General features: G+C 45.5%; 2 protein-coding genes and 1 long non-coding RNA gene across 3 annotated transcripts; all 3 read right to left on the bottom strand.

Annotated features, from left to right (window-relative positions):
• Positions 1-503: 503 nt before the first annotated feature.
• LOC144938488 (uncharacterized) lies at positions 504-5,770 on the bottom strand. The gene is made up of 8 exons (XM_078866348.1): positions 5,766-5,770; positions 5,181-5,234; positions 4,523-4,576; positions 3,760-3,813; positions 2,617-2,661; positions 1,990-2,043; positions 1,603-1,656; positions 504-658 (listed from the first exon to the last, which is right to left on the bottom strand). The coding sequence occupies exons 2-8, from the start codon at positions 5,199-5,201 to the stop codon at positions 575-577; spliced, it is 366 nt and encodes a 121-aa protein (XP_078722474.1). The 5' UTR covers positions 5,202-5,234; positions 5,766-5,770; the 3' UTR covers positions 504-574.
• LOC144938657 (uncharacterized) lies at positions 5,733-13,731 on the bottom strand. Its single transcript, XM_078866636.1, has 10 exons — positions 13,666-13,731; positions 12,700-12,735; positions 12,165-12,218; positions 11,845-11,898; positions 11,444-11,491; positions 10,469-10,582; positions 9,492-9,545; positions 7,628-7,681; positions 6,945-6,998; positions 5,733-5,819 (listed from the first exon to the last, which is right to left on the bottom strand). Exons 5-10 carry the CDS (start codon positions 11,459-11,461, stop codon positions 5,733-5,735), a joined length of 381 nt encoding a protein of 126 aa, XP_078722762.1. The 5' UTR covers positions 11,462-11,491; positions 11,845-11,898; positions 12,165-12,218; positions 12,700-12,735; positions 13,666-13,731.
• A 1,152-nt stretch (positions 13,732-14,883) lies between these two features.
• Positions 14,884-17,464, bottom strand: LOC144938483 (uncharacterized). Its single transcript, XR_013637848.1, has 3 exons — positions 17,437-17,464; positions 15,283-15,387; positions 14,884-14,929 (listed from the first exon to the last, which is right to left on the bottom strand). It is a non-coding gene; the product is annotated as an uncharacterized LOC144938483 (long non-coding RNA).
• Positions 17,465-17,558: the final 94 nt, after the last annotated feature.

The raw sequence follows: 17,558 nt of genomic DNA, 5'->3' as shown, positions 1-17,558 counted from the left end.
ATCAAGTGCAAAACCAAATTTAATCTGAGTTTTCTTCTGTGCAATAATTGGTAACCGGGCTAAGACCATCACCCCACTACGCTTAATAACCATGTTCATTCACAAGCAGATGCCTGAGTGCTATGACCCCTAGATCATGCAGCCCACTCATTTTACATATTTCATTAAGACATCAATTAATATGACCACTGATCCATCCCAACCCCTGCCAATATCTCATTATAACTGACCTGCAAATAGTTGCTCACAAGGTCTGCATGACTGTTAGCAATGCACGGCTATGTATACGTTAATTTGATTTTAATTCGAGCCGATATTTAGTTCTAGGTTTGAAGCTTTCGTGACTGCAAGGATTCATACTCTTAGTTCTTTCGGTAAAGTCACGTAGGTAAAAAAAAAAAAAATCTGTATTATTATAATTTTTTTTATTAATTTAAATTTAATTTTTTACCTACGTGACTTTACCGAAAGAACTAAGAGTACGCTATTTAGTTGACCGATATTTTTTTCTGTCATGAATCCAGGGCCCCTTGAGTTGCTTTGAGCCCAAATCATTCGCTCGGTTTGCTTGGGCCTAGCACCGCCACTGGTGAGCAGCACTCACAGCTTCTCCTGGAAGTCCTCGGAGGCCGTGATGCCCTGGAGGTCCCAGGCGACCCTAGCGCAGGCAAGCGGGAGAAAACAAAGAAGACACAGGGAAGGTTAACAGATCAACTGGGACACAGTGAAAGCTCCATCACATACAGCGAGCGGGAATGGTCGTCGGTGTCATATTAATGCAGGGCCTTCAGGGGCCGTAGTTCAGGGCCTTTAATTTTGAGGGACCCTCCCAAAAATCTTAATCCCACGTTATAGCAGCAGAAACGCAATATTACATTTCTTTGATAAATCCTAAAGGTAATCTGGTAACAAAAGCCAAATAAGCACCGTGTGCATTACTACCAATTATTTGCCAAACATTAAAATAGTTTTGTTCGTTTAAAATTAGGATTCACACTTAAATATTGGAACTGAAATAACCCAGTTGAATAGTAGTGGAGGGTTTGGCATCATTGGGCATGGGTAGTGGTAAAACATTGAAGGGAAAAATCTGAATAGATGAAGAGGAGGCCCTGATATCACAACAATGTAACTGCGTGAGCAAATAATTGGATGTGATTTGCGTCAACCTCAAATCGTCAAGTTTGACGCCTGCAATGAAACGCACGTATCATCGAGCGGTGCGCCCAGCTAAACATTTAGCTGGAAGCAAATTAGTACTGATAACTTCGTACGATCATTTCTGATGTGTTAATAATTTTAATCTGGATTATAAAAAAGCGACAGAAAGTTCTGTGGCGTGCAAGAGCCGCCTAAATATTCACGAGGGGAGGCGGTGACTTCCTATTTTGTGCCCCCCCCCCCCAGTGTGCCGTGAGAGGTAAGTGTCAACTTCTAGTCGATGGGTGCATCACTACGCCCCCAATCACATGAGTGGCACAACATCGCGGCCACCACATCCGGCGCCACTACCAACTTTGTGCGTATACACGCTGCGTGGGGCGGGACGCCAGTGATATTTTACAGGGTGGCTGCTGTTGTGTTGTACTGTACTGCACTCACCGGTTCTCCGATGGGCCCCGGGGGTCCCTGTGGCCCAGGGAGACCTGGGCTCCCCTGGGAAATAAAGTCCAAGAATTAACAAGAAATTACGTGCAGTGTCAAAAATAATAATAAAAATATAAATTTCGATTTAAAGCTTTCGTGACTGCAGGGATTCATCTTCTTGGTTCTTTTATTATTATTATTTTATTATTTCCATTCTACGTGACTTTACCGAAAGAACCAAGAAAATAAAAATATATATTGGTTTATAGCCTAGGAAGCGCATTACCCTGGCTAAGTCAGTTCAGTGTCCTTTGTCTGACCAGGTAGGGGCCCAATGAGGCTGAAATTTTAATTTGCACAGGTATAGGTGCTCGTGGGGGTGCGGACGTTGTGGAAACTCACGTCAATCCCTTGAATGCCATCCCTCCCGGGGAGCCCAGACGGGCCCTCTTCACCCTGGGGCACACGGACAATGTGTTGGTTCTGTAATTACTGCTTACACACGCGCAGCATCATCATCATCACGGGCCACAATCGATCCACTGTCTTGCGATGTAAATTTGCATCCATCTCCCGGGCACAAACTTGAGTTCGTTGCTCTAAATCCACGGGACACATGCTTCCCTCATTTGGCTGCCGCTCCGTGCTCAGTCTCGACCACCGGCTATCGTCCCTTCTAAGGGACTTGCCCTGCCCAAGCCCAGTTACTTTTCCCGCCGGTCGATACATTGCGACAAAAATTACACTGAACGTGGTGGATCCCGTCAGATCTCTGGAGCAAAGCTAAATGTTGACTTTAGTTTGTAGTGGATGTAAGGCTGCCTGGGAACACCAGGCATTATCGTCTTGGGCTGCAAGGTGCCCAGAAGATGACAGTGCACCAGTGGTTGCCTGATTTCTTCCCACAAGCCAAACACTTGTTCAGGAGAGGCAGACCTCTCTTGAACAGGAGTTCTGAGGCTTCCCTAGACAACCGAAAGGAATTAATATTATTTGCAATTATAATTAATGTGACAAGTGCTGATATACCTTTGGCCCAGGTGGACCTGGTTCTCCAGTAAATCCTTTAAAACCCTACACACACACAGAACACAAAGATTCCCTGTTTAGCCTGCATAGACTGTTGGGGAAAGCACTGTTAGAAATTACCTATTGCGGCCGGCACAGCGCACGAGAGGGTGGTGTGGCCAGAACCATGGCTACTTGACTTCGTTTCTCCAGTGCTGATGTTTACACACCAATCAAATTACTAATTTAAGGCTCAGTTGACCTTGGAGAGGCCCAGGATGGGTTCCGATACTACTTTCCACTGGCGTTATGAATATCTGACCAAATTTTATCGCCATTCGCCTAAATGCAACATGAGTATGTCAGCGACATCAATAGGAAGAGATAATTTCTTACACGTGATTTGATGCGCAACAGCAATGATATCAATCAATATTTTTCTACTTTCATGCGGCATATGAAAACAAACTGATAAAACGTGTCTTAAGTTTGTTAATGCATTCAGAAGTAGCTTGATGCATTGTGTCCGTACCTCTTGTGTAAGTGTGTAAAGGGCAGTGGTCGGGTACGTGATGGACAGACCGCATTTCACCACATTCACGACAGACAGGGGCGACTCTCTCCTTTTCCCTTTGTGAACAAAATATCCGCCTGCCGTGCGTAGTTCAAAGGTCAGTAAGAGCAGCCCGGTTGCATTCTACGCAAGCTGAAAGCAGCTAATTCCCACGTGGGAATTACCAGTAAATCAATACAGTAAAACCTTGGATTGCGAGCATAATTCGTTCTGGAAACGTGTTTGTAATCCAAAGCGCTCGTATATCAAAGCACTCGTATATCAGTTGTGATCACGTGACGCTCGGCCGACAAAGCGTATATACGTACTACTCGTATTGCAAGACCTCGCTCGTTTATCAAATTAATATTTATTTCAAAATTTTTGCTCGTCTTGCAAAACACTCGCAGACCAAGTTACTTGCAATCCAAGGTTTTACTGTATATTGTTACGCCCATAAAACATATCAATATCCCTGCCCACAACACTGAATCAAAGTGCATGGGGAAAGTAATGCATCTGTAATGAAGTAAGATGCGAGAAAAACAAGCGGGCAGACAGGAGAGTGTTGTAGGGAGGCCAGACAGAACGGGATCATGTTTCACAATTACCATGGGCCCCTCTACTCCATCGAATGCCACCAGACCCGGCTCCCCCTTCATGCCCTGATCAACAACAACAACAAAACCATAAAAAATATTTTAGCTTGAATACATATATAACGCACCAAAGCAATTACATATTCAAAGTGAAAAAAAATAAAAACATTTTATTAGCAATAACATATTTGGCTTAATTTTTCTCAGACAGCGTGTGAAAGCAAAAATATTGTTACTAAAATGTTATCATCATCATTAGCCATGATTAATCCACTGCTGAATGGAGGCCTCCTCAAGACATTGCCATCTCTCACCATCCTGCGGTGTAATAATCAAGCGAGTGACTGCAAATGAGTTGATTTTATAGCTCACAAATTACACGTAAAGTCAAAATACTTGTATTACTCTCAATGCTAATTTGTGCAAACAGATCAGTATTTATATTCTTGGTTCTTTCGGTAAAGTCACGTAGAAGGGAAATAACAAAAAAATAAAAATAAAACATAGTAAGATAAAATTCTCACGACGTTTAGGCCACAACGCAAGCAGCCGTCCTCAGGTGAAGAACAGGGCTGTTGGAAAGACAGCGTCCTAAGGACGTTACCGAAAAAACCAAGCATATGAATCATTACAGTCACGAAAGCTTAAAATCGAAAAAATAGTCCATTGATATATCGGTAACATTACAAGCTCCACTTCATTGAAGTCAAACGTCGACATTAGCGCCGTGTCAACGTCAGATTGCCGGTTTGCGGTCTGGGATCGAGGGCCTAACCTTTTCACCAGATTGTCCATCTCTGCCGTTCCTTCCATCCACCCCAGACAGGCCCTACAACAACAACAACAAGACAACCACAGGAATTGAAAACGAAGCATTCACAAAAATATCTTGGAGTTGTTGAGTGAAATTGTTTTCACTCTCAATTGAAAACAAATATTAAGCACCCCTCTTTGAAAACGCTTTTAAGACTGTTTGCTCAGAGAAACAATTACAACTTTGAACATACCGCTGATGTCTGCAAGACGTCTTACCGAACACGATCCCTGAAACGTGTAGCTGCCCCTCCAATGCCCCGTGAAGAGCGATTTTTTAAAGAATGCCTGCTTGCTGATTTTTTTTGTTAGCTTGTAAAAGTCACATTCATGAATGAGCCTGTGAACCTTTTTGTGACATTACCCAAAATATCCAGACACCGCCGGTTCTTTCTCCAAGGTGAGTTGATTGCCAGGTCGCATGTGGTGGTGGGGCAAGTTTGACTAGTCCCACCTTTTCTAAAATATCTGGCAGAACGTGGAGGAAAAAGCCAACTACACTGTTATACAAAAGCTCGCTGCTGATTCTGCCAGGGAAAGCGATAAGTGGCAGCTATCACAAGGAAATCAAGCATTAGTGTGTGTGAATTAAGATAACACGAGCGGCATTAAAGACTCACAGGTGGTCCTGGCAGGCCCATAGGACCAGGAAGCCCAGCCTCTCCTGGTTCTCCCTAGACAAGGCCCAACCCCCATAGTCAAATAATTCGGTGAAATCGCACACAAACAGAGACAGGCACAGATAAGGGCAGAGATTCACTGTTTAGCCTTAATATTGAGTGCATTCACATCTATGCTCTAAGTACAAAAATCTACTTTGGCGGTTACTTGCAAAAATGGTGGCCGCTTTGTTGAATAAAGTTACACTCCCTGCAGTGCTTTAGCGTGCACTCAAACTAAACAAATACTCCTCGCTTGCCAGCCGCGGATCTCTCCTCGCCACTCGAGTAACAAAACTCAGCCTGGGGTTTTTCTCGTGGTTCGGCACGGAATAAATGAGCCTTTTCACTCCGCAAAAAACACCATTGCATTTTTCCTTCAGCGGCACAATCCGGAGCAGCAAGCGGCGCCATGCGTTTAAGGCCTCCCGAGCTTCTGCCCTGAGCAGCCTATTTTTCATTGGAAGCAACGATCACGTCAATATTTATTTTAAAAATGTAATTGTACATATTTTACCGGACAGACCGGGCCGCGTAATGTCTCACCTTTATGCCGGGCGGGCCTATTAATCCTGGGGAGCCGACTTCTCCAAGCATTCCCTGCAGGTAGAGACAAGCAGCCATTACACTGTTTTATGATGATTATTATGATACATGGGTCTGCCAATCCACTGCTGGGTGATGGGTCTCCACATGCTGTGTCGGTTATGGGAGCTGTTTGGCCATGATTCAACAAGCTGGGCAGTGCTGTGAGGTTAAGATGGGGAGCACAGGACTGATTTAAATATCGCATGCCACGGATGTTAACCATGGCTGTGAATCTAACTCAGGTTCTGGTTCATGGTGCAGTGCGCTATCCACTATGCCACCGCTCCATCCCATTGTAACACTATACTTATCCCTAACAGTAATTATTAGATCACCCAGGAAAGCTTCACTGAATATGAAAAAAAACATGTATAATAAGCTGCAGCTACTTCGGTCAATGGCAGGACCCTCCTGACAGAGAGTCTTGAGACTCCGTGAGGCTTTCCTATGTAAACAACAAGCGTATTGAAAAAAAAACGCTCAGAATCAGCAACGAAGATGGTCACTGCATCGCGCGCTTTCAGATACGCTTTTGTGGCCACCTGGAATGCTCTTCCTTCCGATATTTGGAAGCCACTGGAGCTTTGCACTTTAAAATATAGTTTGAAAACTAATTTCTTGATAAAGGAGTTTCGTGTTTAGTTTGTTGTCCTTCCCCCACACCTGCAATTAGTACGGTTGGCTACGTACGGTGCGAAAGAAGTTCAACATACGTACAACAGTTGGAGCCAAAATAACATTCACCGTCACTTGGATTGGTCATGTTGACAACGGCATGCATAGATCCACATTCATGTTATCGAGGTCATGAAGCCAGCACTCAGAAACATGTTTGGGAAAGTCACCGAAAGAACCAAGAAGATGAATCCCTGCAGTCACGAAAGCTTAAAATCGAAAAATGTTTGGGAAATTATTACTTTATATATTTCTTACCAACAAAGAAGGAGATAATTGAGCAACCGGTTTAGAATTTAGAGGATGTCCTTTTGCCTGCTTCTTGGCGGGCAAAAACGTAATCACTGAATGAAAAAAAGTTCAGACTCAGACAAAGATGTCAAGGACCATTGAGCGAACAGCTCTTTTACAAGGAAAACCACAGCCCAAGGCCATCAATTTGTGTTTGATATGTTTACTCACTTGAGAACCGATGACGCTGGGCTCAGGAAAGTACCCAGGTAACCCTGGGAGACCCTTCACACACAGGACGCATGCAGACACACGGGCACGCGTAAAACAAATACACGCGCAAAAAACACACACTCACAATCGCACAGACGCGCACACATATACACAAGCACAAACACACCCAGGGCACACGCGCACACAAATGCACGCGCGTAACCAAGCCGAAACGCATATACGCCCGCGTGTACACGCACATAAACGCGCATGAACGCAGACATACGCTCGCACACGCGCACACAAGTACGCACAATCATACATGCGCACAGGTACAGACACAACAACTCGTGTACATACGCGCCAATGCACACGTTCAGATAAACGCACACATGCACACACGTGCACAGTCGTTACCATTTGTAAAACTTCGAACTTTCCCATGATTACAAAGGATCATGTATGCTGGGTAAGATAAGCTTGTACGTAACGTGTGTATGTAAGTGCCACTTTAAATATATAACCTCTCTGTAAAACATGTATATAAAAAGCCACCCCGCTCCATTTCAATGCTTTTGAAAGAAAATAATAGCACAAGTAAAGAAAAAATTAAATTATACTCCACATCCTGGCACGATTATGCAATCTGTACAAATGATGAGAAGCGAAATACACAATTGTTTTGTTGAAATAAAACTCACCCTTTCCCCTTTGTCACCCGCAGGGCCTGTCAACCCCCTCTCTCCTTTGCTGCCCTGAAATTATATAACAATTATACAATTAATCATAATGATTTACAGCACTTGGTCAATCCACTGCAGGATGAAGGCCTCCCCATGCCGTGTCAATCATGGGGGTTGTTTGACCATACTTCACCACGCTGGTCGGTACACATTGGTGAGTGCAGGACCAGATGAGATCATCGCAAGCCACTGATATTAGCCGTGACCGGAATTTGAACTCGGGTGACCGGGATCATAGCGTGGCGTGAGACCCACTATGCACCAAAAAATAATATTAGATAAATCAATTCTCACTACTATGCTATTTGTATTAAGTGTTGATATTAAAGGTGCTTCAACACGATATGCTGGTGGTGGAGGTGGTGGTGGTTCTATTCTCTTATTGATCGTGGCCACGTGCTCAGGAGCTAGATGTCCAATGTCGAGGTCTCCTGGCCACGGGTGGGAGACAGAAGCCCTCTCGCGGTGGCCAGAGATGTATTGTAATGTTGTAAGGATATATCCGGCTCACTGACGTATCACAACTCGTCATGATGATTGGCTCCGCCGGTCCTGGTCTATAGCCAATGGGGGGAAGCCTAGGGGCGTGGCCCTGACGTAATGGAAAGGTGACAGCTGTAAGGATTGGTTCTGCTGGCTTTGGCCACAGCCAATAGGGAGATGAGTCAGGGGCGTGTTCCCGGGAGCTTACGAAGGAGCCTGGAATATTCCATGGAGGCTAGCCAGGATTGGTGGAAATGTACCACGTGACCCGGGTATTAAATAGGGGTGGAGACGAACGACACGTGGTCAGAACATGAACGAACAGAGGAAGGGGGCCACGCGGGAGCGGGGCTCCGGGTTGCCACGTGGCAGTGTGTCTCTCTCTCTATCTGTCCCTCTCACGCTGCCTGTCAGCAGCGTGAAGGAAAGCTGTAATACAAGTTGAATAAAAGACGGATTCCAGAAGTCGCCTCAACGACCTTTATTACATATTGAATGACAATGATTACAATACTCCTTGGTTCGTTCGGTGAAGTCACGTAGAAAGAAAATAAATTAAATAATATGTTTTTCTTAAAGCCACGTAGAAAGGAAATTAAATAAATAATTTTTCCCTTAAGGTCGCGTACAAAGAAAATAAATTTAATAACTTATTTTCTTTCTCTTTGCAGAGCTTCACATGACTTTACCGAAAGAACCAAAGAGTAATTCCTGCAGTCACGAAAGCTTCAAATCAAATGACTATAATACCAATAATAATGAAGGTATTGAAGATGTATTTACTAACGGACGATGACGGTGATGAAGACTACAATGTGGATGCTGATTTAGAAGACGAGTGTGATTATATGAAATTTAGGAAAAGTGTTCCTCTTTCTGGAAAGAAACCAGGTGTTAACATGTTAAAACATCAAATAGATACCTTTTGCAAAGCATCAAGTCTGCATAAAACACACATACTTGTTTGAAAACATGCAAACAAACGTGCTCTTATATATAATATACTGTATATTCTTGGTTCTTTCGGTAAAGTCACGTAGATAAAAAAAAAATACATTAAAAAAATAATAAAATTAGATACAATTTAAAATAATAAATTGAAAATAATAAAAGCAAAAAACCCACGACGTTTCGAACACAACACAAGCGGTCTTCATCAGGCGGAGAAACTCATTGGCCTAGACTTGATGTCGTGCAAAAGGTACCGAGTTGGTGTTTGAACATTTTAACACCTGTGTTATGGCCAGAAAGGGAAAAACATATTCTTATTTTTCATAATTGTGATACTGGCAAAAAGATTCCCGTACACTGCGATTCTGATCACCACCTTGACCCTCACCTTCATCCCATCCACTCCGGGGGCTCCGGCAGAACCTTGAGAACCAGCATCTCCCTAGAGACACAAATGTCCACGAAGACAGGTCGAGATGTACGCCTTTTTGCGTCATCTGGTCCAACACCAATGGAGACTAGGCTCTAAGAAGAGCTGTCTCGGGTGTGGACCAATCAACTTCAAGGACAGTTCATATCATCATCATCATTAGAGTTGTTTCTTTTTGTTTGCATTTTGACTGCTTGTGTTGTGGTTATTGCAAACATGATGCGTTGTATAAAGGTGTCAGTTTTTTGTACCAGTTGAAAGGGTAAAAACCTATTACTACAGGTCGCAAAGTTACGTTTGGCCCTCGATGTGAACAACGTAACGATCGCATGTAAACGAAGCGTTTGGGCATTAAATGCGCGCGCACGTGTGTGTGCGCGTGTGTGCTACGGGAGCGATAGTGTAGCGGTTAGCATGCTGTGCTACGGACCTGGCGACCAGGGCAGTGGCTGGGTTTGTACCGTGAAGCTCTGCCACGAGCATTGAACGCGCTGCCGCTGGGCCGTGTAATCGCGCTCTCACCTCTTGAGCCACCCGGAGGCCTCAGGCAACATTGTCGATGATGTACGCGTACGTACATGTATGTCATCCAACTCGAAAGAAAATAATAAAATAACTTTTTTGGTACCGAGGCTCCCACGAGGCCATGCGGGAGAGCGTGTGGTACAGTTTGGCGCCAGCTATTATAGAGTGCGGTTGTGTCGCTACAGTTCTCCGTGGTGAGTAAGTCTTTAAAAACAACGGCAATTCGCATCTCTAAATAAAATTAAAGCTGGACCGCATGCGCGTTCCCAGAATCAGCGGTGAACGGGACCCCCACCCTGCAAACTTGAAAGACGTCTCGGAATGGGAAAGGGTGAATGTGACCGTAGCTAACGCAGCGCTACAGAGTGTGACTGTGAGTGAGCGCTGTGGGGTAAGAGCGAGTCCGCCACCTTCTCCCCGTCTCGTCCGTCCTCCCCAGGACTCCCCGTGTAGCCCTTGTCTCCCTTGAGCCCGGGGAGACCTGGGGAGCCCTGGGCTCCTGTCAGGCAACTGCTGCACACGTTCTGCAAGCAGAGAAAACGCGGCACCACTACGTCATCGCATCCAACCGCAGTAGCGGACAAAGAAAGATTAAGGTCAAGAGGTCACCACGGTCAATGCGGTTGATGCTACCACACCTTGATATTACTAAAGGTTTTGTATTGATCACTTCAAGACCATCTATGGCAGGGGTGGGGAACCTTTTTCTGCCAAGGGCAATTTGGATATTTATAACATCATTCGCGGGCCATACAAAATTATCAACTTTAAAATTAGCCTGTTATATTTGGTCAAACATTTAATTAACTCACCCCTAATGCGATGGCTTGAACTGCTTCCCTTTGGAGAGGCGTGTGATGTTAGCTGGTATTGATGATGTTGCTACTCGCAACTGCTTTTCCAGGTTTGCTCCTAGATTTATTGAATTTCGAGTCCCGCCTGCGGTTGCCTTGGCAGGGTCAGACCAAATGATTTTGCGGGCCTTATACGGCCCGCGGGCCAGACGTTCCCCACCCCTGATCTATGGACTTGTGCCTGCCTACCTCTCCTCTTTCAGCTCACTCTAGTCCCCTGCATGCACTCCTTACTCCCATCTCATTCTACTCCCCTCCACGCACTCTGCGACCCCTCACCTCTCATCTCACTCTTGTCCCCTCCACGCACTCTCCTACCTCTCCACTCTCCTCTCAATCTACTCCCTTCCACGCACTCTCTGCCCTCTCAATCTCACTCTGCTTCCCTCCCCATGCTCTCCTACCCTTATATATAAAAGTATTTGCTGGTAGGGCTAGGGGGACAGGGCTGGTAGGGGCTACACAACAAAGAAAAGGTTGGGAACCACTACGCTAGAGAACAGCGAGGCTGCTGCTGCTGCTGAGTCGTACCTTGAGCAGGTTTCCCATCTCCCCTTGCGAGATCAAAGGCAGGGGCGCCTGGGAAATGAAAGAGTACGCGTTCCGCCGTTAAGGGTGCACATCGTGAAGGATTAATCGTCCACAGCCGCACTACCGTGGCTTGTGTCTTTTACATTTACGAAGGAGATGCGCGCATGGCCTGTTGGTGTTCTGACGATGCGGATGATGGTTACGCCACCGGTGCCTTCGAGCGGGAACGTCAGAGTCAGTCGGGGTGCGATGTGTGCGTCTCGAATGAGACGTTTATTCCGGACGTCCACATTGTTCCACTCGTAGTAATTGTTGACTAAAATGAAACAAACACTTTGTTGATTAATATTCCCCCCCCTAATTTCGTGAACAGACTTGACACCAGTCTATGGGACACTTACCGGCTTGCCAGGGGGGCCCTCGATTCCTGGTCTTCCATCCTTCCCAGGTCCTCCCTGGGAAGATGTGAGATTACAAGTCACAAATACAAACATATCTCAAGGAAATATGTACCAAATATGAGTGTTATGGGCATGATGAGGATGATACAATTGATGCAAGTGATGATGATGGTATGAAAAATTATGGTGATGATATTATTATACGAACGATGGTCATGATCACCATGACGTCGTTAAACTGATGACAGTAATCGTGATGATGATGGTGATGATTATGGTGACGATGGTGATGATAAGTAATTACGGCGTCATCTACTCACATCTTTTCCAGGGATTCCTTGAAGGCCTGGGAATCCTGGAGCTCCTTTTGGACCCTAGGCCAACAAAACAGGTTACTAGTGACCCAAACTACTTAACATTGTACGCAAGCTGTCCTTCCCCCGCACTTCTGATTAGCATGGTTGGCTACGTACGGTGCGAAAGAAGTTCAACATACACACACAAAGATAAAAATCCCCCATATAGCCTTAACAGACTGTTAACTGATACACAAAGAAAAAGATCTCCCGTATAACCTTAACAGACTGTTAACTGATACACAAAGACAAAGATCTCCCGTATAACCTTAACAGACTGTTAACTGATACACAAAGACAACGATCCTCCGTATAGCCATAACAGACTGTTAACTGATCCATGAATACAAAGATCCCCCATACAGCCTTAACAAACTGTTAACTGATACACAAATACAAATATCTCCTGTATAGCCTTAACAGACTGTTACCTGACACACACACGTATATGCAATTTAATACAAGGTAAAGATGACGGCGATGAAGTAGCAACGGTTACCTGAGGCCCTCTCTCGCCAGCGGTCCCCTGAGGTCCCTTGAAACGATCAACAATCGACTGTCATTGAGACATTTAGCACCGTAACGGGAGAGCAATCAGGGAAGACAAACACCGCTCCCGGCGGCGAGACGGTGGTGGCCCAGAAAATTGTGGGGAACGAACGGGTGGCCAGTTCTATGAAGAAGGGCCATTGTATATTAAACACAAATCATTTGAAGGCCACGGTGTTATCGACGAATGTGTTGAGTTCAAATATTGTTTACACACGTGTACATTTCCCATACAAGTATGTGCAGAATGCCATTTGATAATGATTCAAACTTTACTTATGCATTCTTATAAGTAATTTTTTCGGTGGAAAAACGTGTGGAATGCAAATTACATTTATTTTGATGTAATGCAGAAACAATAAATCCATTAAATGGTGCATTTAACGTGAGCACAAATAACAAAAAATAAAAACCTTCCACCTACAATATTCACCCCGTTTTATGTGCACAAACAGCCAGTCTAAATCCTCATCGTGAAAGACTTGTGTTGTTATTTTACTTGTAGTTGAGGGAGTGAAAGGGATAGGCTGTTGAGTGGGTTTCATCCCCATATCCGCTTATATTTTACGTTGGGGTTTTCTTGCAGTGATATTGGGATTAGCTTAACACATTTTGTACAGCAGATTGTGAATAGTTAATGACCCGGTTTATGTATGTATGTTGAACTTCTTTCGCACTGTACGTAGCCAACTGTGCTAATCAGAGGTGCGGGGGTTTAATCACAGGTAGATACAAATCTAGATTCGAACCCAGGATCTCAGTATTGCCATCTGAGTGCTCAAAGTGTTCTGACCGCGAGGTCACCCAGGCACCTCATTAGCATATTCCATTAAGTCGTCAAACTAATATGCCAGTGTAAACCTGGGTCAATGGGGTTTTATTTGTGATCGTGCATTGGCTTTGAGTGGGGTCATACCTGAGGACCTGGAACACCTATACCAGGCTGACCTTTCTCCCCTGGGGGACCCGGGTTTCCAAGAAACCCTCGCTCACCCTGGCACAAAGACAAAGATCACGAGTGTAGCTTTAACAGACTGTTGGGGTAAGTGGTGTTAGCGAGCAGCACCTATGAAGGCCGGCATGGCTCACGAGGAGGTGGGTGATCAGCACCACGCCCGGCCGCCTTTGTCTCCCCAGTGGCGTTGTTTACAAACCGCACCAAGTATTCGTTTGAGGCTGAGTCGAGCTACGGGAGGCCTGGGACCAGTTCAGATAATCGTCACTGGTGTTGGCCGTCAGCGGGAATCGAACCCGATTCTCACCGGATTCGTAGCACATCACATTAACCGTTGCCCTACCGTTCCCCACTTGCCCTGACAAACACACACACACATGCACACACACGCAAGACAAAGATCATTTGTATAGCCGTAGAGACGAGCAAATAACAAGGTGGTGTAGCCAACGACACGTTGAGCCACGTTTGTCTCCCCAGTCCTGGAATCAAACCTAGGTGCCACTATCAAGGTGCAACACACAAATCACTTGACCACCGTTCCCATTTACACACATTCACATGCACGCACTCGTACAAAGACAAAGGCAGTGATCGTTCATATAGCCTTTACCACACAGTTGGGGCAAGTGGTGTTAGTGAGCTCCTACGAAGGCTGACAGTCACATGGTGAGGTGGTGCGGCCATCAAACATGTCCGTCCACCTTTGTATCCCCAGTGCTGACATTCACACGGCTGCTCTCGGTACTCAATGTGCTTACTAATTAATCGCCGCAACCCATTGCACACATTCACAGACACCGGCGCAAGAGGATGGTGTGGCCAGGAACCAAACCCGGCCACATTTGTCCCCCCAGTGCAGATGTTTACACATTGCACCAGATACTCAACTAAGGATGACTCGGACCTAGGGGAGGCCCAGGACCAGTTCAGTTCAACTCCTCACCACTGTTTATTGGTCACGAGCAGGAATTGAACTCGGGTTGTTTTGTTCGTAGTACAATGCACTAACCATAATGCCACCGCTCACCACATGCAAGTGAACACACATACACACTTACTATTACACAAACAAGGACACAAATAGAACATTCATTACAGTCTTGTGTTGCAGTTATTTTTTTAATAAGAATGTTGATGCCCGTGCACTTCAACAATTGACATGTATTGAGGGTCCTACCTTGGAGCCTTGCGGGCCTGTTGGGCCTGCTTGGCCTCTCTCCCCCTAGGAAACAGAGTTTAAAAACATTGAATATAAAAGCGCACAGCCGTCCAATGCAAACTGATCCACCCGCGAAGTAAATACAGTGACACGCAATACAAGTAACACTTTCATCGCTTTTGAAACAAGTGTTGTAATCATATGTTATCGTAGCAGTTCATCAAGACAGACATATCACTGCTTTAATTAAACTTGTATGTGTTGTTCCCTGAGATTTGCCTAAATTGATCACACTTATCATATACTTCATAAATGATGAAGTATAAATTAGACTTATTCGCCTTGCAAAGAGTAACTTTTGAACGCTTGTTAGAAAATCCTCCGTAGCGGTGAAGGCACTGATAGAAAGGCCTTACCAGTTTGCCAGGGAGACCGAAGCCTGGGGGGCCCTGTAGGCCGGGAGGGCCTGGCAGACCACGAGGTCCAAGAAGGCCCGTGGCTCCCTCGACACCAGGAACGCCCTGAGGGTCGCGCACGCCAACACACGCAATGAGCACACAGACACGCATCAAGGACACAAACCCCCGTGAAGCCTTTTACAGATAGTTGGGGCGAGTGCTGTTGGCGAGCGCCCATAAAGGCTGGCATAGCACTCGAGTGAGTGGTGTGGCCAGGACCTTGCCTGGCCATTAACTTGCCTGGCCAGGACCTTGCCTGACCAGGACCTTGCCTGGCCAGGACCTTGCCTGGCCAGGACCTTGCCTGGCCAGGACCTTGCCTGGCCAGGACCTTGCCTGGCCAGGACCTTGCCTGGCCAGGACCTTGCCTGGCCAGGACCTTGCCTGGCCAGGACCTTGCCTGGCCAGGACCTTGCCTGGCCAGGACCTTGCCTGGCCAGGACCTTGCCTGGCCAGGACCTTGCCTGGCCAGGACCTTGCCTGGCCACCTCTGTTTCCCCAGCTCTAATGTTTACACATCGAAACCAGGCACTCCTTTAAATATGAATTTACCTGGGAAATGACTACGAACGGTGTACATATAATCTTCTTGGTTCTTTCGGTAAAGTCACGCAGAAGGGAAATAATACAATAATAAAAATAAAACATAATAAAATACAATTCTCACGACGTTTCGGCCACAACGCAAGCAGCCGTCCTCAGGTGAAGAACAGGTCTGTCGGAAAGACAGCGTCTGAATGAACACCACCAAGCTTGGCAGCGTATATTTAAGCTGGGTTAGAGGAGGAGGCCGCCTTGACAAAGGAATTTGCAAATTCCTTTGTCAAGGCGCCCTCCTATTTTTTTATTATTTCCCTTCTACGTCACTTTACCGAAAGAACCAAGAAAATGAATCCCTGCAGTCACGAAAGCTTTAATTCGAAGGTGTACATATCACTCGCCACTGATGCTAGTCGTGGGTGGAAAATTTAACACAGGCCATTGGGTTCATAGTGCAGTGCACCAACTACTTTGCCACACACACACATACATATTCACACCTACTCACACGTCAACTCACACACCAACAATAACCGCCACTCGTCATTCACTCAGTGGCGGCGACATTACCGCAACACTTGTGTCAGGTTAGGTTGCACTTTGAGGTGACGCGTAGTGGCCAAATCAACTGGCAGGAGGTCAAAGGGCAGACCCAGGTGTTATGGGTTGCTTTGTTTGGGTGACTGAGAGTGGCACTCTTAACAATATCTGCTATGTCACCAAATGCTCTATTTTAGCCCTCACCACACACACACACCATTGTCAGTGTGGATGCGTTGTACGTGGCACTCCGTGCCGTCTTTGAGCCCCGCCCCCCTCCCTCCCGATGCGTTCCATTCATTGGCTACCACATTCTGATGAGCCCCCCCCCTCTCCTACCCCCCTCAACTTGCTTTTAAGGGATTACATCTTGAATCATTGCCTCACTTGATGCAGCTAATCCGGCTGTGACGGTCCCACCTGATGACGGAGACTTCTGTTGCCTCCGAAACGTCGTGATTTTTATTTTATTTTTATTAATTTTGATGTTTTACCTACGTGACTTTACCGAAAAAACCTAAGAATATGAATCTTTGCAGTCACGAAAGCTTCAAATCTAGAAGTGAAAATAACTGTTTAACACGTACGCTTTCGCGACCAATATCATCCATAATAGAGTTTTTTTGGGTTAGATCGCGTAAATATATAAATGTGTCGTTAAAACCCACCACCACCCGACACAGCCAACTAGTAAGGGTTGTCACATAAACAGAATATGCCAATTCGTCACCAGTACAGCACACCGGTGTGTTGGACAGCCAAGCCACAACATTTACAATCTGAGTACGAGCATTGAAACTGCCCAAGTAATTAAAACTCTATTATGCAAAGAACTGTGTTGGTGGTTCACATTTTAGAACCATAAGCCTTAAGAGGAGCAAATATTAAAGACAAAATTGTTGTTCTTTTGAAAACGTATTCACGGTTTATATATTCCGACCAACAAATTTACAGGTCAGAAGTGTATAATGTGTGCAATCGTTTAACAATTTTTTTTTAGATATTATACTCCATTTCCACTTTGCCACTCACCCTTTCGCCTTTTGCCCCAGGTTTTGCCTGCATTCCCATTGGCCCGGGCAGACCCTTCACGCAAAGAAACAAAATCAAAACAGATGCAGAGCGATACGGACACAGATTAGGCGCGGCTTCCT

The sequence above is a fragment of the Lampetra fluviatilis genome, chromosome 2 (genome assembly GCF_964198595.1).
Source record: "Lampetra fluviatilis chromosome 2, kcLamFluv1.1, whole genome shotgun sequence".
Lineage (NCBI taxonomy): Eukaryota > Metazoa > Chordata > Hyperoartia > Petromyzontiformes > Petromyzontidae > Lampetra > Lampetra fluviatilis.
This window is presented reverse-complemented; position numbering and strand designations above follow the sequence as displayed.

Coding starts and splice junctions, on each gene's coding strand:
- LOC144938488 (XM_078866348.1), bottom strand. CDS start 5,201: ATGGGCCTGCCAGGACCACCT. Junction 3,814..4,522: donor ATGGACAATCTGGTGAAAAG/GTTAGGCCCTCG, acceptor GTTGTTGATCAG/GGCATGAAGGGGGAGCCGGG. Junction 2,044..2,616: donor CAGGTCCACCTGGGCCAAAG/GTATATCAGCAC, acceptor CGTGTGCCCCAG/GGTGAAGAGGGCCCGTCTGG.
- LOC144938657 (XM_078866636.1), bottom strand. Junction 9,546..10,468: donor ACGGACGAGACGGGGAGAAG/GTGGCGGACTCG, acceptor TTGTGTCTCTAG/GGAGATGCTGGTTCTCAAGG. Junction 6,999..7,627: donor CGGGTGACAAAGGGGAAAGG/GTGAGTTTTATT, acceptor CTGTGTGTGAAG/GGTCTCCCAGGGTTACCTGG.